The sequence below is a fragment of the Thunnus thynnus genome, chromosome 16 (assembly GCF_963924715.1).
Source record: "Thunnus thynnus chromosome 16, fThuThy2.1, whole genome shotgun sequence".
NCBI classification, from domain to species: domain Eukaryota; kingdom Metazoa; phylum Chordata; class Actinopteri; order Scombriformes; family Scombridae; genus Thunnus; species Thunnus thynnus.
This window is the reverse complement of record NC_089532.1, coordinates 15,889,129-15,911,328: the sequence shown is the minus strand read 5'-3', so window position 1 is coordinate 15,911,328 and position 22,200 is coordinate 15,889,129. Positions and strand designations below refer to the sequence as shown.

The window sequence follows — 22,200 nt, the reverse complement described above, 5'->3', positions numbered from 1 at the left end:
AAAAATGGTTTAATATGAGCATTAAAATATGTAACATATGTGAATCAAATACATTTTCTCCTGGCAAAATCATTCCATATATGCAGCCCTTCTCCCTACAGAAATGACTGATAGAAGAGTGATGATGCCTTGCTGGAGGTGTTGAATTTTCCTGCCTCAGAGTCTCCAGTGAATTACCCCGTCAGACTTTCATTAATGACAGCTATAAGCCAGGACATGTGAGGAACACACACAGTGGGACACGGAAACCTACAGTATCTCTCTCTCCTCCTGCCGCCTGATTCCTTTCTTCATTCCCCTCCATCAGCCGCTCTCCACCTTGTATAAGGCCCTAGTAACACTTTACTTTACTGCTTAATGGAAGTCTCTCATGCATAATGTGCTTAGGGTGTAACAACACCGTGTAGCAACCAGCATGCAGATGTAGCTGCTTGTTTTGACATTGTTGCTGCCTTGTGTTCTGTGTTAACTTAATGTAATCAAAGGAGTTTCACTGAAACACAATTTTTACCCTACTTAGACTTTTCCATAGTTTCCTGCACATTGGAATAAGGCCATCCTAAAGTAAAGTGTTATCAAGACGATCCCTAAAGCAAGAGCTTTGAGAGCTATAATGCTTACACACTATCATCCCTGGTTAAAAACAAGGGGATTTATCAGGGATGTCTCTGCCTGGGCTGGGGCTAGGGGGACCAAATTACAGCCCCAGTGTCTGGTTGGAGGCGGAGAAGGAAATAGATGGGTCTAGATATAATGGTGATGGCCCCTGGGTGGTACTCCTGTGAGGGAGAAAGAGGAGATTAGAGTGGAGGTGTGAGCTCGCAGTAAGATTACATTTTCCCTCTTTTTAATGGATAAGTGCTTCTCTTTTTTTTCCTATTTCACTCCCACTATTCTGCTTCTGTTTCACAGTGTTCCATTTCTCTATCTGTCCTCCGTCACCACACACATGCAAAACACACACACACACACACACACACACACACACATGCACGCACATAAAAAAGCGTACACATGCACATACACACACACACACACACACACATATGCATGCACACACACCAAACACACACATCTCTCCTCTCTCCCTCTGTCACCCTCTCCCTCCGTCCTCCCTCACTTGATCCTTACACCTACGTGCTACAGATGGTTTCATTTTATAAGAGATAAAACCACATTTGGTGGAACTGATTAAACAGAGGGAACAACATCCCCATCTGCCATTTATTCCAATCTGAAATTGCTTGGGCAGATGCTGACATCTTTGGAGATGATTGATTCACCCCGTCTGGCCAGAGAGGAGTGGAGAGGAGAGCGGAGCTGGATCCTCCCCGGGGCTGCAGCTTCCTGCCGCCTTGCCATGGCTTCACCACTGTGTCACTTCACCAGCGATGGAGCTCGCGCCCCCCCCACCCCACCCACCCCCTGCAGTCCCCCATCTCTTGTCTCCAGCAAGCTGCTGCAATCAGCACAGCCTCTGATTGGACTTGGGCAGGTGAGCGCAATACACTTTAATCATGAGGCCAGTACATGCCAGATCATTCCCTCTGTACTGGTGTGTGACTGTGTGGTGGCAGAGTGGGTGGGTGATCTGGGTTTGCTTGTGAATCCATTAGAGAGCAGTAGGCGCACCCAAATACAAATAACATATTTTTTCACTTACCTCTAGCGGTACTGTACCTAGTCATGCAGATAGTTTTGGTTTCATTTGCCCAGCTTTTGACAGATTTTTGCCTTCACTCCAGTAAAATCGTTTGTAAAGCTCTCAAAATTGAACAGCAACATGTCTTTCCAGAAACAGTGTTACGGTTTGTCAGCATAATCCACATACCTCGCTTTCAACTGTTTTCTTTGGAACTGCTTGTGTTATTTTACTAAGAGTAATAATGATACTAATTCTTGAAAGAGGTTTTCATTTATCAATGCTGCCATGAATTAAATTCCATTCACTTCTGTTGTCTTCATGTAGATGCAGAAAGCTCAGAAACTCAGAGACATACGGTATATCTCAAAACCTGGGTCGACAGATACTACCTGTACAGCTAGATGTTATTAGAGGTAACTGGGAAAACATGTAACCCAAGTGTTTCACTGGCATGTCACAGTCCAGGAAATGTGCTGGCGACGACCTTTGGCTGGCACAGATCACTGATTGTTTACAATAATCATCATCCAGCAGGGACTTAAAACTGTGTGACGTATTGTAACCTTTGATCAAATAGTCAAGGCTGTTTTCTCATCAATCTGTGTGTGAACTTTCCTGACGGTGCAGCGCATGAACTAGAGTTGTCGCAGTGCTCTCTACCACTGAGGCCACAGGGTATAACTGTTGTATGAAAAGAATACCAATGGGTCCCTGATGATTAGATATTCCACTCAACCTTCATCTAATCAACATTTATAGTGTCCTGCCTGTGGAATTACACTGCCCTCCACTAAATCGACTCTGCATCATCACTTGTAAACACTCAAGCATTTTAAGATGGAAAACTCTTCCTGCAAAAGTGCCATCAAAGCCAGCGGTGTGTGAGTTCGGAGTGTGCGAAACAAACGCGCGTAGTCTCATAAAAACTGCTGAGCTGGGCTCTTCAATGCAATCAGGCTCCGGTCTCAGCTCATATACTTGTTTGATGATAACCGAAGATGGAGGGAGAGTGATGGAGCTCTCCAAGGGACCGCAGCGATAATTTAGCTCGGGGAGTGGGTGTGAATCATGGTGAAGGCGCAGGGGGGCTGGAGGTGGTGGATGAATCATTAGGGTGGGGGCAAAGGGGGGGATGGAGAGATGGAAAAGAGGGTAGAGTCCTCCCGGGGGCTTAGATCCATCAGACAGCACTGCTGTGGCCTCGACTGCAGCATCGACCCGCAGGACTGCAGCCCAAACTCGTCCATCTTTTTTTTTTTTTCCTCATCTCGCTTCCTTTTTTGCAAACTGTTGGTCTCACTATTTCTCTATCACCGTGATTCATAGCAGTCTCTCTTATTCTCTCTTTCTCCTTTCCCTCTATCATCAGGCATGTCATTCCACATCAGAGGCCTCATCTCTCCCTTCTCCATGTCTCTCCTAAGCCTCTTGAAGTATGACTGGGCCTGCGAATGGCAAATGAATTTCAAATCTGAATGCACACTCTCACCCTCTCCTCTCTCTGCTGCCCTCCATCTCTCGCCTCAGGCAACTCATTCTGCCTCTCCTCCCCTCTTTCCTCTCCTCTGTCCCCCCCCCCCTCACTGCACCCATGGCAAACTCTGATGGGATTCAGAGCAAATTGCTCACCCCGGGTAAAAAGACACAGGGTAACATAAAAGGAAGAAAGTGAATTGTTTCAGTTAACTGACTGCCATTTTGCATGACTGCGTGACATGATGAACAGTGTGCACTCTAAAAACCTAGCCCTAGACTGCCCTACTTCTCCCAATGCAATAATCCATTACCAGCAACATCCACGCCTTTTCAAGAGTTTCAGCTCCCCAAGGCTTTGACTTTGGACAGGCAGAGGTTAGAGGAAAACAACCTGAAAACAGCCTTATCTCCCAACACACGAATGTTTGTTAAGGCTCCCCATTAAGTCTCCCCCTGAATTTGCATATTAATTGCATTTTGGCTCTACTTCCTTCCTTTAAGGCTGCTGTTTATAGGTGCTTTATTTCTTTGAGAAGACACAGATGTCCGCGGGGAGCTCACCTGCAACGGCGGACAAGAATTGAATTCCACAGGAAATTGCTTTAACTTGAGTGTAATCGAATTTGCACCCACACACACCTTGACTTGAGGACCTGGAGGGCACGCATGCACATGGATATACACGTACAGTACATAAAAACACACAAAACTACACACACTACATACTTATCAAACACAGAAAGAAAGCCTTCTAAAACAACCTTAAGAAACTAACACTACTACAATATGGTAATTCAGATGGATGTTATTTTCAAGTTATCTGGATCCCCCAATACCTCTCACGTCTTACTTATTTTTCCGTCACCTCACTGCCTTTTTTTTTTTTTTTCTTGCGAAACGTGTTTACCGCATCAGACATCAGAACATGGTTCAGCAGCTTTCTCAACAAATGTTTGAAAAGATGTGAAAGTTTTAATGACTGGATTGAGTAGGGGATAAAGGAACAGCTGGAGATTCTGTAATGTAGTGGCTATTCTTATATAGGAGAGGTACACTCAAGCTGTCTCATTTGGAAACTGGCGCTGCACTTTTATCCATACTTAAGAATAACAGGTGATTGAGCATTCTCTCGTGCCTACCTCCAAGACAATGTGGCCATATGGAACTTATTTGAATATGATGTACTGAATGGCACTCTATATGTGTGATATCATATTATGCAGAGTGGATCTATTTATTATTTTCAAGATAATAGTTTCATTTCACAGATTGTGACTCTCATGGATTTTTTTCCACAAGCTTAGTTGCAGTGATGGCTTGCCATTTAATAGGAAATACCAGACAATGTTTTAACTGAAGTAGTTATTATTTTGGTTATTATACATTAGCAGTAACAATGTTTGTGATGATCTTTATCTTGAACATAACTATTAAATTCCTGGGATAAAACTAAATTCCACCACAGGAGACTTGGTTTTATGGTAATGGTCCTTTATTCAAGTGAAAATCTAATGATCTGCACTCAGCCCATCGGAGTAACTCAGTTCCGGGGCATTGATTTCCTTTGTGCTGCAGATTGATCTGTGGCCTGTTAGAGCTCAATATGTCACAGCCTCCCTGCAAAAGGGCCACAATACAAAACAGATGCATGAACACATACAAGAATATAACAGAGTGGAATAGAGAAGGTATAGAGTAAATCAAATATCACGAAAGATACAGTATATTGCATATTTGTATGCACATTTCAGCAGACAAGCTAACTCATTCATACATATATTTAGTGGTGGAACATAACTAAGTACATTTACTTAAGTACTGTATTTAAGTACACTTTTGAGGTACTTGAGTATTTAGATTTTATGCTACCTGATACTTCTACTTCACTACAGTACAGAGGGAAATATTGTACTTTTTACTGCACTACATTTATCTGACAGCTTTGGTTACTTCTCAGATTAAAATTTTACTTGAAATAACATATGATGAGTTTATAGATTACAATGCATTGTTAAAAATTAAGCCAGTTTCCCCCATAAATCAGTATGTACTTGTGGCTCCCTGTCATGTCTCATATGTCTCATATGACTTGTTTGCATTTCCTCCAAAGAGATGTCTCCCCTCTCAACTTCTTGCATGCTTTAAATTCAATAACTGTTCAAATGAGCAAATAATTCACCAAAAAACAGAAAACAGATTTGTGTACTTTGTTTTTTCTTCCCCCCTCAGAGTTATCTTGTGATCCTTTGGAGCAGCCCAACCCCAAGGCTGGAAACCACTGGAGTAAACTAGCTCACTGTAAAGTAGTTTTCGTGTAGTTACAACACTAAAATGCTGCTTACACATTGATGTTTCAGTATTAATAATGTACTTTTATTAAACGTGACAAGTACTAGCAAAACAAGCACTTTTACTTTTATTACTTCTAATGCTTTAAATTTAGCTGACAGTCCTTATGTACCTTTACTCAAGTAGGACTTTGACATTGTGGTTTTGCTACTCAGGTAAATGATTTGAGGGCTTCTTCCACCACTGCACACATTGCAAATGAACTACATCACAGAAAATGCTAATGATGATTTCATAGGTACCTCTGGATCCCTGTTTGGACTCTAACATGATCATTAATGTGCTGCTATGCCACTGGCCCTAATGCCTCTGCCCTCTCCACTCTAATGTGAATAATATGTGAGCAGTAGCCTGGGAGAACACTGAGTCTCATTACAGCTCCCATTGCAGTGGACCACTCCCCAAATCTCCCTATAGCAGCATCATCCCCCTCCACCCACTGGACCACATCCTCCTAAGGCAGATGCACACACACACACACACACACATACATGCACAAATTAGACCCTTAGTCTTTCCATTAGGCCATTTACTGTAGCACACATCTCTTAACATGGTTGTCTGACTTCTCTGTCTCATCTGTGCTAATGCAGACTGGGGGCAGACCCCCACCGACGTGTGTCTGAGAGAGACAGAGATCAGTGTCTCAGTTTTGTAGCATTTATTGACAAGGAAGACAAACAAAGAAATGCACAGGGACCTTGCAGTGCAGTACATATGGCATGCAAGAGCCCTGCAACAGCATGCATGCTTGCCGCGGGTGTGTGCGTGCACGCCTGACTCTGCTTTGAGGAGGTTTCTATGTGATATGTGTGTATAATGTGTTCTAAGGGGTTCGGTAGGCACGCGATGGGACACATAGGGCTGCTCTCCCGCAGATGCAATTAGGCTAAATGGGATTATGCCTATCACATTTCAGACAGGCCGGCCCCACAGCCACCTGGGGGAGAGGGTGATGGGTGGAGGAGGAGGAGGAGGGGGTGATGAAGAGGGATAGAGAAAGGGGAAAGGGGGTGGAGAAGATGCGGAGAGGGGTATGTGGTCTCTTAGAGACAGCATCCAGTGTAATGCAGTAGCTTTAGTGTAGCATACTAGTGCTGTTCTGGCTTCTTCATACGGTATTGAAAAGATTGTGACAATACAAAATATACAACAGTGTCCTTATCAGATGATTTAACACATTTCTGCCCCTACATAGAGTGAGATTGTATGTTGCCATTGATGTGATGTACTATAGCAAACCCCCTCTGGTATAAGGCTAAATGTCAGCGTCAACAAAGAAACGGAGTGAGGGAAGGCTGACATTTTCACACTGGGTGATTGTGCCCATAGATTCTACGTATAGAGTCGGTGCTCTATTGAACTGTGTGGTCACAGGGTGGAGGAGAGGCGATAGATGAAGAAGAGAGGCCGTACATGATAATTTGACATGGATTTTTCACAAGCAGCAGTATTTTAGACAGGCCTGTGTGGAATCAAAGGGCTGCATACTGTATAATAGGAAAAAATGATGCCACTCTACATTGTCTTAGGAGGCCTTGACAAAAGCATTTATCCTTTCATGTCTCCATGACTCACGCCATACAAAACTGCTTAATTATGTGTAATCTTATAATTGTTCTTAGATTAGTAGTCATTAACTTGGGCTATGTCACAATCAGGATGGAGCAATATTAGAGGTGGTTTTGGTCCACGGGGTATTGTAATAGAAGAGTTCAGAATAACCTAATATTTATCAAAGTTACCAAGGCCTCTATTCAGTCATAACGCTAACTTGAAAACCAGTTAGTTAATGTACATTATGCAACAGATTCCTGATGGTAGCCTGTCTTGGTCAAATAATCTTAAAATTGGTGCAAACTCTTGTGGCATATTCACATGTTATACATTTCTTCAGGGAGTTTTTGTTGTAAATTTGTCTGATTCACCACATTTATATAATATGCGTCTTGATACACAACATTATGGAGTGGTTTCCCATCTTTAGTGGAAGCTTGAAACTGTCTGCCCCTGTCAGGAATGAAAGGTCGTGGGACCGAAGGTCTAATTAAACATGTAAAACTCCTTTCCATTGTCAACTACATCACAACTCGCACACGCACGGAACAGTGAGACATTTGGGCCAATGGTGGACCTTCCTCACCTACATGCACCTCCTTGGCAGGAGCAGAGCAGTGCAGGGCACAGTGCCGCCTTCCTCTCAGTCTCCCACGCTCACTCTCACATTAATCAAAACGGATGTGGTGGTTCCCAGCTCACCTCACAGTCCCCTGGTGCCAGCTGTGTTTGGGACAGGCCCTGTTGGCCTGCCTGCCCCTAATCACACACTGTCATTGTTCCCCCGGCCTTGTAAACACCAAGCCTGCTACAGCTGATCAAATCCAGGGTCACATACGCTCACACATGCGCAGATGCATACATAGACCCGTGCAAACATATACATCCATATTCTACACTCTACACATTAACATTCTCAGAGGCAGAAATACATTTTTAATGTGTATCAAAGTTAATCTCTAGCTTATGTATTTTATTAATCATGAAACTAAAATGAATTAATGTACATATCATCATACAACTAAAATTCAAATAATCACCCTCTGCAGATAATGACAGTAACTGCATTTCACATGCTGGTTCCCTCTGGGGAGGATGCTTCATGAGAAACCCATGTGGATGTAAAGAGTGAGTGTGTACATTTGTCATTGGGAGCAAATAACTGTCTGGGTACGACTGGACATCTCTTAATGAAGAGGAATTAAATGTTCATGGTGGACCACTGAGAGAGGCTACAATATGCTCCTGAACAGGGGGGGGGGGGGCAGAGAACTGAGACTGAGGGGGGTAAACTGGAGAGCTTTGATAGGATACGGCCCATTAATTATGGAATTTGCTGACGTTATGACAAATGGCGTTGTCCTAGCCCTCACTGGTGCCCGTGACTTTTACAAGGCCAGCTGGACAGAGTCTCAGCATTTCTACTGTAAAACCACATATTGCAGGTTTGAAATCTGTGCTGTGTGACTTTTCCATGCTAAGATATTTTTTCTCAGCCCACCTGCAATGTGAAAGAAGTTAGATTAAGTAGCTGAAGTAAAGTATCTCTAAGCTGGGGTCATTTAGACTGACGCCAAAACTGAAATCCTCCTTGAGAACCTCCATGCAGATTTGCTGTTTTGGGAATGAGAGTAATTGAGTGAAGGTGCATGTAGGTGAGACAGTAAGCAAGCCAGTGTGGGAGTCAGTTACACCTCCGTGTTGGGTGTTTTTTCTATGCGAGGCCAGCAGAGAAAGAAAGGCAACAGTGTGCCGTGTTTGCACTGTGTGGGACAGCCTCCTGCTCCTGACGTGTATGTGGTCAACTGTGCCCCAAGGAGGTGTCCGCTATGATTTGTGGGTTAAAACCCTGGAGGCTCTGGAGTGTATACAAACCTTGCATATTCTCCAATGATCCTTCCGTTCATGCTGTGAAAACAAAATACTGCACCTGAAACAGTAAATAATTTGTGCTTTCAATGAAAATCTGAGCTATCATCCACCGTGTACATGTGTCTGTTTGTGTTTATCTCTTTCTTTTCTTTTTCTTTCTTTGTGTTTCTGCCAGCCTGCAGTCTATTGTGCATAGTCTGTCATAGATGCATCGTTTCATTGTTCATCTGTATCTGACTGCATCTAACCTCCAACACACCCATGTGAGAAAAGTGAAAAAAAAAAAAAGTGTAAAACAAGACAGAAAGAGAAAGCAAGCAAGAGACATCTCAGAGCAAAGTAATACAAATAGTTCTCTTTTGGTTTGTCTAAAATAAGCCCCATTACAGCTGTTACCCTTTAATAACAATGATGCATCACCTGAAGAAGAAAGAACACCCCACTGTTCATCTTTATCGCTACTTTTAATATCTTGCAAAAATGAGTCACCGGTGAATTGCGAGGGGCTAAAGTGTTGCTAATTTAAATTACTACACAACTCAACCACATTCTGAATAATGACTCCTTTTATATAAGACACGTAAGATTGACTGAACTGGTGCTAGAATAATAGCACCATTTATAAGTCAAACATGTGGTGAGAAGTCACAGAGGGCATTCTTGCTGTATTTGTCTCCTGTGGTGTTTGCCTGTCTCAGAATAGAGTGACTGTCTGTGAGGGAGCCAGGGTCTGCAGGCCTTATTCTGTGCTAGCTACACCATCGTTAATGGCTATCCCTGTAGATACAGCCTGCTGCCAGCTGCTGCTCTGGCCCTCTGGAAAAGAGGCTGGCAATTAGACCTTGCACTTAAAACAAGGTGAGTCAGGACCTTTTAATGGTGCACTATTTCTGCGCCCCCACACATGTGGCCGCTTAGATTTTCGCTGCGCCAGAGAACTCTGCGGCACTGAGGCGTGGAGGTTACTACGTCCAAATAACTGTTAGTGGGTGGCTCGGTAATGGTGCAGAATTGTTCTGCAGAAATAGCTTTTTTTTTGGGAAACTGGATGTGATCTGCACTTTTACCTTTCACTGGAAGCCATTTGTTAATAGGGTTTGTTCTTTCAGCATCTCTAAACCAACTGGTGATTTAATATCTGTTCCAATTTCAACACAGAAGTGCAATTTTTCTAGCTCCTACTTAAAGTTAAGACCATAAAAGGCTGCTCTGTTTGAAAATGCTATAGCTAACATTATGTATAAGAGCTACAGGGTTGCTGCTGCTGCTGCTGCTGCATGTTAGCTCTGTATTGGCTCCCTTTTGCTTTCTATCTGGAGGGGGTGAGGTTAGCTTTCTAATTCTGTCCTGCCTCTCATCTCAGACCTTGATAAGATGGAGGGGAAAGGCTGCCTGTGTTTAGACTGCTGCACCTTGTTTCCTTGGACCTTACCCAGCAAACCTTGAGTCTATATGACAGTGAGTATGAACCAGTGAATGCATTGACATGCATGCTCTCTCTTACTCACAGAGAGACATACACAAACATACACGCAGCATAAAAAGGGCTGCATGAACATGAGCATGGAAAAAAAAATTATTTATTGTAGCACAAATAGAACAGCGTAGGCTGAAATAAGAGACGGTAATATCCCTGCTATTTTCTGCTGTGTTTAAAGACAATCTCATGAGTTTAGAACCTTACATCTGCCTATTTTCATCTAGCTTTAATTTCCTTTTTTGTGTTTAAATTTGACCCTTTTTATAGCAGAGTGGTGCGACAGCAAAATATTTTCCACCAAAATATTTTTGAATACAGATACTTTCAACCTCTGGGGACTGGGCTTTTTAAGGAGTAGCATCGAGTAAGAAAAAGAAGGCTGATGTTGTCTTAGTTATATCTATATCTGCCAGGTCCTTCCCCATGCTGTCAAATCGTATTCCTCAGACTAGACTGGAGAGATTCACAGTCATCCATACGCTGTGACAGATGTAAAGGCCATCGGACTTAGACTCTGGTTGGCTGGAGCAGTCAGCGAGCCATCTGAGGAGGGGCTATACACTCATGATAAATGACAGCCTTCAGCCTGGCCAATCTAAATAGATTATCTTGGCTGCATCCTCCCCCGACCAGGTGCCAATGTGTAAAATGGACCAACTATGTAAAAACCATACAGTCACCTGCTCTGTGCCGCCTATTCATGGCAACATGAACACTGTTCAGGAGCAATGAAAACAGGATTTAGTTCTTAATGGTTCATTAATCTTTTGACAACTTTTTTTTTTGAGTCTGATCAACCTATTTTTAAGTAGCGACCCTATCTTGGTACCATAGAGAAGCCTTATATTTGAAACAATGTCAAATCTCAGCATTGTTTTTTTTCTGCCAGGTCAGGTAACGTCGATGTCTACTTGAAATTACGTGAGTGCGCATGGATGCATACTGTGCACATGTGTGTGTCTGCAAAGAGCTCTCTGTCTTTTGTTCTCCAAGAGATAAAGAGCATCCACTGCTGCTCAGTAACAAACACATAAATATGCATTAATCTGTTCTGGTTGGGCGAATCTGAAGAACTGTCAAGCGTCAAATGTAAAGGTCATGCTTTGCTTGCTGTAAGGGGAAAATCCTGGAGACCATGGTTAGGGCACTATTTGAATAAACTATGCAAGGATTTACAAGAAGTAACCTTCAGGGGTAAACACGCCCCTTTCCCTCACCAGGGAATAGTTCCCATTCTGGATGCGTTCTATCACCAATTTCACCATACTGGATCAGACTATAGATGTTACGCAGATCATGATAAATAGTCAGCTGGTGAGCACCACTATGTTTTTTACTGAGAGTAGATTATGTGCTTTCAGATTAATGTGTCATGTTATACTCAGATGACACAAATACATGATTAAATTCATACCTTCTATATTCAAACATCACGCTTTTTACATAATTTGCACATTGTTTATTTATTAGAAGTATTTCTGCAGTGGATAATATTGTGTATGGAAACAGTGTGCACAACAGATTACCTTTTGAATTTTGAGCAAAGTGCCCCTGCTCCAACCCCCACCCAACTCTGTGTAACATGACAGCCGAGCAGAATGTGGCAGGTGGAGGTTTTTCAGGCAGAGCGAGGGGTGACCTTGCCACTTCCTCTGTAGAAATGGTTTGGTTGGTAACACAGCGCCAGGTCCTAGAAATGTGCTACAGCTCTATAGACAGGCCTGGTGAACAGAGGGCCAGTCCCAGCCCCAGCCTCATGCCCAGCCCCATGGCAGCAGATGCCACATGGCGGCCCCAGAGCCTTCAGCCGGCGAGGAGACGTAGGCGAGCGCCAGCCGGGTCACCGAAGCCCATGTCTATGTCATGCACAGAGAAGGCCTTCTCAGCAGGCAGGCAGGCAGGCAGCCTGCCGTCCTCTCCTGTCCCCCTTTCTTGGAGGCAGAGTGTAACAGCTCGTTTGCACGTGCTTTGTGTAGATTAAAGCAAGAGGCTGTCAGGGATAATTAAAAGTAATAGAGCTTAGCGCTTTTTGGATTAGTGTCCTAGACAGTGATACTACTGTCTGAGTAAGTGTGTTTATTTATGTTTCCCGTGTGTGTGACCATATATGTGTTCATACGTGTGTACATATAGTATGTGTATATGTCTGTACTGGGTGTTCGTAAAACATACTGAGATGTAATTCATAATGTTGAGAACTAATGATAATGTGTCTTGTTGTAACCTTGTGTTTGTGTGTGTGTGCGTGCATATGTGTGTTTGTATGTATGTGTCAGAAAGAGAGCAAGACAACAAAGTCCTCACATCCCATTAAGTCTGTTCTTCAATCACCTAAATGGTTGCTTGATCAAAGTTAATTGTGACTGTGCAGTAACCCACGTAAAATGCATAACAAAGGCGGAATAATTATTATACAGAGGACATGTAAAAAACATGATGCATAATTGATATGGTTTTGCTCGGTCATTTCAGCCATCAATCTTTCTTCCCACAACAATCTTACTAATAACCCTCTTTGAGGAGTTGTTTGCTACAGTAGGTTATGTTGAGCATTTAAGAAATAGGAATTGTGGAATTCACTTTCATTCTCCATACTGAAACAGCTTTTCTTGAATGCAGAGTAACTTTACTATATTGAAGTTCCTTGACATTTCAGTTTCTATAGTCCATTTTATTCTCAGTAGTTTTTCAACGGTGTGTTAACTGACCTTCAGCAAGAATAGTTTTTTTCAGTTGCTTGTCAACAGCTTCTGTAGCTTGTTTATTGCCAACAACCCACCTTAGTTACAATCAGTAGTCCATGAACTCTGAATGTTTAAGATCTGAGTGAGGTTTTGGTTCACTAAAGAAAAAGGTTAAGGTCAGGGCTGAGGTTAGTCATGTAAAGAAAACTTTTAGTAAGAGGACAGGAAGTTATAAACCAGTTTACTATAAAAAAGAAAATTTGCTTTTCTGTAGCTTTCATCTATGACATTAACTACCACCAGACAAAAAAAAGAAGATGCTGCAAGTATCTCCTGAGGAAATCACTTGAAAACGAGTGTGTCAAAATAAACATTTTGCTACAGCCTCCACCAAGCAGAGATATGGCTTTGTTGTATTCCATGTTTTAGGGGGGTATACATTTGTAAAAGAAAACCCTGTGTACCTGCATCTACAGTATTCACAGGAATGATTAAAGTGGTTTTTTTGTTTTGTTTTTTCAAAAACGCAGTATAATGATATACACACTCAAAAGCTGAAAGTCAAAGGTTCATCCACTCTACCCTGGATTTATGCATCAAACTTTTCTGTCCAGAACAGGTTGGAACTTTTAAAGACGTTTGTTATTTTGAACAAATTAGTGTGAATAAAAACAAATGGGGGGAATATGAAGGGAAAAAGTAAGACCAAAAGGTCATTTAGCAGAAACACTTATGAATACATTGCTCGGATGTGCCAGGGAAGTTGGAAATAGGCACACAGCACATTATAAATCAACTGATGTTTATCTCAAAAATGCACTTGAATGCTTCATTTAGCAATACCTGCTATTAGGAGGTTCCACTGGACTCAGTCAATTTAGACATTATTCAGAAAACATGAGTCTGCACTTGGATATTTAAAATACCTTTTTCAATGATAGGATCTTTGCTAGTGACTAAGACTAAATCAACATTCTTTTGGACCAAAGAAACAAAATTTCCATCTTTATTTCATTATGTATGCACTGTGTCTATATTACAATCAGGATTGGAGGCATGGTGTTTTCCCCGAATACAGAATATGCTCTCCTCCTTTATAAAAGCACACCGTAGGATGAAAACGCACACCATAATGAAATTAGAGGGGATGAAATTATTATTTGGACTTGGTACAGTAATAGTATGATGAACTAGAAGAGTGCAATCAGTAGAGTGCAGATCTCCGCCAGGTGTGTCTGAGTAGTCTCAGTTTTCTTTAAGATGCATAGAGTGGCGTAAGAAGCTAACAAATGGGTTTTATTCATCTCGTATCATGCCTAACTTTAGTGGATCATAACATATTGGGTTATCGGGTTTGGGTTATGTTAATCTACAGATGCTCCGGTTCAAGATGAGACCAAACTTTTTTATGGATGTCAGTTTTTGAGCCACCTCAAAAGCCAAAATGTGACCTGCAACAGACTTGTTTTTAGCCTAGCTGATTGCCGGAAATGCCTTTTGCTGCAGTTGTTGATCATTTGCAGCCCCTACCGGCTGGTTAAGAGGAGTCAGGAGTCAGCAGTCAATGGCGATGAAAAACGTGTTGTAAAATAGGTTTTTCAACAATTGTGAATCACTGCAACGACAAGAGGTCCTTGAGCATACAGTCATAAATGTGCGCAAAAAATGTTAGGCTGATGGGTCCAGTAGTATGCGAGATTAGCTGCAGACAGATACATGCACACACACACGGACACACGGACACACACGACCAAACACATAATCTCCTCCAGGCTTACGCCTGGCGGAGATAATTATGGCACGTTTCTTCAGGGGACATTGCTTGAGGAAATGTTGTAAGACGCCCATGGGAACCGGCAGTCATCAATCACACATGGTGTGGTTGGGGGTGTTGTGGTGGCCCCGAGGACTTGGGTCTGCACAGCAGCCAGTAATCTAAATGGTGACACTGAGCTCCATGGCCCCCATGGGGCTGCCCGCTCTGTCGCCTGCAAAGAAAACAGATCAGGGGAGAGGGATCAAGGCTTGTTTTCTCCCTTTTCTAGGTCATTATTTATTATGTGAAATATCAACGTCCTTGGCTGCTGCATGGGATCTTCTTCCCCCCAATTGACAGATCTCATTATAAGATAAACGTGACAAAGATAGCTCATAATGCTTCAGAGAAATGTAACACCATTAGCGGGTCATTGTCATCGTTCTAATGTGTCCTTTTAAGCCGCTTAGTGAACTGGTGCTGAAGTGTGATACAGGGATTAACCTATCAGAGAGTTGCTGCGGAGGAGTTGAGCCGCCATTGATGGAAATTTTTGGACGTGTGGCGATATCTTCCCAGGCGCTACGCAGAGTCATGGTGGAGCATGATTCCTAAACATACAGAGGTTTCTGGGATACGGGGGATGATGTCTTGAGGGTATAGGCATGCACTGGGGGTGGCGTATACTTGCTGTGTTTATTCCATATAGTGTTGCAGTGGAGGGAATGCTTAGCATCAAAGCGTACGGATACTTTTTTTTTCCTTGTACGTGTCTGGAAATGATTTTTGTCATTTATTTTTACACATTACCTACTGCAGGTTGCTTACAGTGACACTGCAAACACTATCTTCTTTACAGAAACACAGCAGGCACTGGCAGTCGCACACAAAAAATATAAATCTTAATACATGGGAAAACTACATCTCATTTTGAGGACATCCCTCTATTAAAGAATGCGGTTTTAATGAGTTGACAGAACTGATATACTGAGGTTGAACGTCTGCCTGAGTGAATTAATGAGTGAATTTCACATTTGAGTTGTGGAAATGACTTCAAAATGTGAATGACAGCAAATGCTTCCAGGGTTAAATGGTTATTTATGAAGCCATTGCTTAATTCTAACGTACAGTAGAACCATCTGCAGTCATAAGGACACATCGTTATCATTCAGTCATTCATTGTGCTTTTGGTGACTGTTAGCCGACACAATTTCACTGATCAGTTTCACGACCTCATCAATCATTCTATTAGCTCTCAGCATCACATTAACATCGTATTAAAGTTAGTGAGCAACACAATAGATGCGAATTAATGATGATACAACACACAATAGCTGGCGTATTATTTGTGGTGCACGCTGATACACACACACACACACACACACTTGACAAATATTCTGAGAAGTCATTTCGTGTTCTCATGTAAGCTTGTATGGACTGAAAATCTTCTCGTATCAAAAGATTTTAAGACAAACGTTACGATAATGATGCAAAAATTTGAAAACTCTGACTCTCGGTTGCACAGGAAATTAGAGTATCATGACGTTTAGTGTATATAATGTGAGATATTCCAGTCAAATTTAAGAGCTAAGACATTTGAGCCAAGCTTCACTATTGCATTTTTTAATTTCATGGCTCAGCAGGAATTATCAAAGCTTTTTGATTACATTTTCATATGACCTTGATCTCAAAGGGCAGAGCAATCAATACAATAGCCATTAGCATCCCAGTAATTGTTAGTGAAATAGTAATCATTTCTCAGGCCCCAGAATCTCTTTTAGCTTCTTATTTATTTATTGGGCATATGGAGGGAGAACAGGGCTGCTAGTCGAGATGGATGTGATGAATAGAGCCCCGAGATGCAAATTAAAATGTTTGTAATTAAACCCACTGATCATAATGGCTTTTTTGCTGCAGTCTTGCTGCAACAGAAAACAGATTTTAGTGATGCAATTTTCAAAATTTAAGCCACAAATGTTGCCTTTTTGTGTCCTTTATAAGTTTTCTGTGTGTTAGCATTGCGGTCCAAAAGCAGGATTGGCACATGGCATACTGGAGCCATCTTGTTTACGTACGAACATCAGACAACATGTAAACCGGCAAATGCACCAAATCACAACGCAGTAGTCAGAGTAATGGGACTATTTATTCAGCTTTGTTAGGAGAAGAGGTCATGTGATCGGGGGATAGTAATTATAGCATACGCTTAATTACATTAGCAACCTCCTGTCTTTTCATATTATCTCTGACGCAAAAAAACACAGAGAGAGATTTGATTATGTTAATAAGCAGCGTTTTATACATGGTAATGGAGGCCTAGTTCAAAGCCATTAGTGCTATGAGGAATATCCATTTGAGTGTCGGAGCTCTCGAACGCAGCTCGGCTCAAAGTGCACATTGTTTAATGGTATTGATCAACGGTCTAGCGAGCTCCAGGGCTTTTGCTCATTACTGTGTCTTATTCATGCTTTCTTGGTTAATGATGCCCATACAGCAATTACTGACACAGCCATTCAGATGATCTAAGAGAGAAATCATAATCATAAAAAGATGGAGGGAAAATAGAAGAAAAAAGAATCATGTGTCATTATCTAGGTGAAAAAAGAAAACTGCTTATTGAATGGAAACATGTCAAGATTTCAAGTACATTGACTTCAGGAAAATCTCCATTAACTTCCCTCAATTTCTCATAGTTGAATCTAGTGTAGAGTCCTAATTTTGATTTTCTTTACACAATTAAGAATAACCTTCCTATAGGGTGAGATAAGCGTATATTTCCAATATGAATAAGCTTGATTTAAGAGCTTGTTTTTAAAAGGCATTTGTAGTCTTTAGAGTGGACTGATTTGTCTTTTTCCGCTCTTTTTCTTGTGCTTATCTCAGTTGCTGTCTTATTTTCCATTGTCTGCAATCAGAACTTGTTCTCTGATTATTAGCTTAAATTACAATCAGGGATTTGTAAGGTGTAGTATTAAATGTTGGTGTTTGCAAAGATATCTGATTGAACATTAGCAAAGCAGCATTTTGTGTAAATAGTTGTGTGTTTGCGCATTGCTAAGGTAACATTTTAGCTACCCTGCCAATAGGATATTGACAGACAGCTGACCTATTGAAGTATACACATAGCCGAGTAGCAGAGTGGATCTGTTTTTATCCACTGTCCATGGGTGAACCTGTTTATTCCAATATACAGTAGCTTTTTCTTTATGCTTGCTTTGTTAGTCCATAGATAAACAGACTAAATACCCATAAAGTAATACATAACATAAACAAGTTTTCACAGAAGTACTCTGTCTATCTGTGATCTTAAAATTAATGTGAGAATACAGTCTATTGAGTCATATTTTCCGGTCACTGGGCCTTATAAATACAATCAAAGCAGATACAGAGCTTGGTCAGTTTCAGAATCAACCCTGCTCCTTTCACATAGTCTCTGTCTGTCTGTCTTGCTTTCACTGTCTGTCCTTCTTTCTCTCAGTCCCCCCCCCCCCCAACCCCCACCCTGCCCTCTTCCCATCTCTCCCTATCAATGAGGCGGCAGACATCCCAGACCTGCTCAGTCAACTGCTTCAAGATTTATTCTTTGTAACAAATCTGCAACAGCTGGAGAGCCGGGGAATGCATGTAAACTTTGTGTGTGTAATTTGGTGACAAGTCAGGCTTAATCAAGCTCCCAGTGGCTGGATGAGAGGAGCGCAGGGGAGCGGCATATGGGGAGCTGAGTGGTGAACAGGCAGTGGGCAGGGAGGGAGACACAAAGCTCTGTTCATGTGCATTAACATGCTGTACAGTAGCAGTAGCAGGCACACAGACAGTCAGCATTCAGCCAACCCCATCCCTAGTGTACAGGTATTGCAATGGCTACATCCATATTGACAAATATTTTTATGTTGTTAACAGCATATACAACTGAACATTTGATAAACATACGGACATGTTTATTCAGGGTGGGGATTTTTTTTCCTGTGAATGTAGTGAGCATAATCAGAAGCTCAAATCCCTGTCACTAGCTAGTGGTGCATAGAACTAAAATGACAAATAGTACCTGTAAAATCTAATTATCAGTTGTTATTCTGCTCAATAAATATGAAATGATTTATAAAGGATATGAACCACAAATGCTATACTTCCCCAATAGGCACTGAATAGCTTACCATAGTAATCTGCAACCTACTCTCTAGTGAGCATTACCTGAGTTTATTGAGAATCCATTTCCTGTATTATCATCCATAAATATCAATGGTCCTCACATGGCCAGAATGATATAACTAATTTGCTTGGTAAATTATATGGGTAGTGGGAAAAATAATGCAACTTCGGTTACATTTTTTAATGAAGATACTGTACCAAGGAAACAATTATGTTGAACATCTCCACAAAATGTTAATAGTACAGTAAATATACCTGTAAAATGTTCACTGTCAATGTACTTAATGTTTTTCTCTTCAATATCTGGTCCTGGCAACTGAAGCATGATTTACATTTTTCATGATTATGTTTAAACAACTCAAAGCGTTTTGGACAGGTTAGGGAAAGTTTGTAGTCAAGGTTAAATATTGTGTGTCTTTCCCTAAACTTAACCATGTATTTCAGTTTATTAGCCTAAACCTAGAAACATGTGGGTTGCAGTGCTTTACACATCCATTAACTTACACCTCCCTATGATGTCAGCACTACGATGTCACGCTGCAGATGCAAAGCAGCATGTCCGGCTAACCAGCTTACCACCTACAGTAGTAATCTAGCGTTACTTCCAAGACCACTTAGCTTATCAATATTAAAATTAGTTTGTGGGGTTACAGTTTTAGGTTAAAAAAAAGCCCCATACATGACTAGCACATCCACTGTGTAGTATTTCCCCACTGCGGTCAGAGTTTAGGGTAATGCTAGCATCCCCTTCCTGGTCTTTATTGGATTTGGGGAAGTTTACAGTGCAACAGCCGCAGCCAACCATAGCGTTACGTTTGCCAAACACATCTGTTAGTTCCCGTCCTAAAGGGCCTTTTTCTTGAAATGTTAAGTGAAAAGGGAAAGTGAAAACATACTATTTTAAAATACAAACAAGTATGTAATCAAAATTGCCAGGTGCCAGTTAGAAATGATAACCCTGCCTTCATCTACCTCTTTCCAGAGCTCTGTCAAGAACAGGTGAAAAAAAATACACTAAGAATTGAGAATGGTAAATCTACCGCCGTATGGTTGTAAACTGCAAATGTGCTATGTGACAGCAGTAAGCTTAACAGGCGTAGCAGTGGCAAATAAGCCACTGGTTTACTGAATCAAATATCAGTGAACAATTGTGCAGTTATGTTTCCTCTCAAAAGTATTCAGCAAATTTAACGAGTAGTCCATAAACATATTTTGTAGAGGACAGGGTTCGGCCATCACATCATTCAGAAGAGGCCGAACAGCACAGTAAACTGACCCAACGCATCAACATACATGGAAGCCATTGGAGATGTCCTTGCCCTTGGCCCGTTGTATGAGTGACACACTTACACACACACACACACAATGACCACAAGCTCCAGCATTGGGCCACTCAGGGAGCTTAATGTTAATGACAGGGTCTGTAGCTGAACTGAACTGTACAGCTGAGCCCAGCTGCCCTGCGCAGCTGCAACACATGATGGAGAAAAGAAAGAGGAAAAGGAAGAATTAGAGGAGATAGATAAATAGGAAGGGAGAGAGGAGTGTAGAGACGTATGTAATAGATTAGAGAAAGTGACAAAAGAAAAAATAACAGTACAAGAACGAAAAGCAAAGTGGAGGCGATAGAGTGGGCGGCAGATTGAAATGTTTGTGTGTTTAGAGGGACAGTAATAGGCGGGGACAGTCAACATGCTATTGCAAGGTCAGAGCAGTATTGCAACAGAGAGAGAGAATAATAGGGAATAAAGAATAGTGCTTCATATAGAGACCGTGGTCTCTCAACTTAAAGGTCCCTTTTGAAATATCTATCCACATTTTTGTGTTGTGTCTCATCAGCAACCTGTTTATATGTCTCTACAGTGAGTCACTTGAAAAGAGTTATTGTGTATTCCTCATGGTTCAAGGCATTACGTTAGGCACTGCATTTGCTGTACCCTTGGAGTTATCTTTTTTAATAAAGGAACCCTTGGTTGTATTCCGTACACTATGTACAAAATGATGGTAACCATGGTTACGCAATTAAATGAAATGAGACCTTTGGTTGTGGCTGATTGTTACAAAGGAAGACTGAATTAGATCCACTATTAACTTTGGAATGGCCGCCATAAAAGCGATTCAGAAAGTGTGAAACCTTGAAACATATGTATGGAAACACCATTTAACTTTTCTTGAATACAAACAAGCTTTAATTAGGAGAACAGGGAGAATGGCGTAAAAGAGGGGTAGATTAGGTGAATACAGTGTGTGAGGCTGGGCGGATGTGCGTGTGTTTTGTCATGATGCATTATAGTTTCTCCTCAGGAACACATGGCAAGGTATTTACCAAGCCATCTGCTAAAATCGCCTAGCTGAATTGAGCTGACGTCCAGTTGCTAAGGAAATGGATGCTTTTCAAAGGGGCCAACCAGTGTTGCACACCTGTCAGTGTAAAAGGACTCAGTCTCCCTCTCTCTCTCTCTCTGGCTCTCTCTCTCCCTCTTTCTTCATCTCTTTATGCTTGTGTGTCTGAAGCTCATCAGTCACATACTACGGTCAGATGTGATGAGTGTTCCTACCTCAAAGAATATTCACTATTGTTTAGTTTTTGTGATTCATGCCTGTATGTTTCCTTGTATTATATATTTCAAGTGCAGACCTTTACTGTCGGTAGTGCCGATTTTTACACTAAAGCTAATAAGTGAGCTGACTTGGATCAGCACTGTGAGCAACATGACAAATACCGGCTCAGAAGTGCACGTAAAAAAGGAGCATGATGCACTTCAGCACAGTTGGGGCACGTCAACGAGCAGGTGGTTATGATTGCTTTAGTGTCACAATCCCATGGCCTGCGGCTAGTCACTTTTCCCAGAAGAAGTTAATGCAGTCGGAGAAGTGTGTCCGGGGCTTGTGATGAGTTTCAGAGAACATGGCTGCGGGGCAGGGCATGACCTTCGGAGAGAAGCTTTGTCATCTCGGCCCGAGCACTGCGTCCCTGTCTGGGTGACACCTATAAAAGGTCACCACAGGGGCAGACTTCTGGTCATAAATCAACAAGGTAACTTGGGATGTGGTGTCCTTTTGGTCCCAATTCCACTGTCCTGCTTGGGCCTTGCCCTAGATTCAAGAGGAGAAATGTTATCATACAAGACGGAGCGTTCCAACATAAATGAAAGCCTGAAATACATCTTTCCCCTGAAAGCGTAGAGGATGTGATCCTGTGCCAAGAGCAGAAAGCTTTATGCAGAAGCTG

The 22,200-nt window shown here is 41.8% G+C and overlaps 1 protein-coding gene across 24 annotated transcripts in view; it reads left to right on the top strand.

The window, feature by feature from the left end:
• The window catches only part of LOC137199626 (uncharacterized), a 177,660-nt gene that overhangs the window by 50,172 nt on the left and 105,288 nt on the right, over positions 1-22,200 (top strand). For 12 of the 24 annotated variants that reach the window (XR_010931822.1, XR_010931823.1, XM_067614047.1 and 9 more), the window contains 2 exons: positions 1,253-1,495; positions 10,263-10,357. The exons of 1 other annotated variant lie outside the window; for it this stretch is intronic. Coding sequence is in view for 4 of the 23 variants with exons in the window: in XM_067614054.1 (XP_067470155.1) it covers positions 1,253-1,495 (243 nt within the window). In the remaining 19 variants the exon portion in view is untranslated. Of the gene's footprint in view, positions 1-101; positions 219-1,252; positions 1,496-10,262; positions 10,358-22,200 lie in introns of all 24 variants that reach the window. 11 more of the 24 variants (XR_010931821.1, XR_010931820.1, XR_010931819.1 and 8 more) reach the window with 3 other exon arrangements.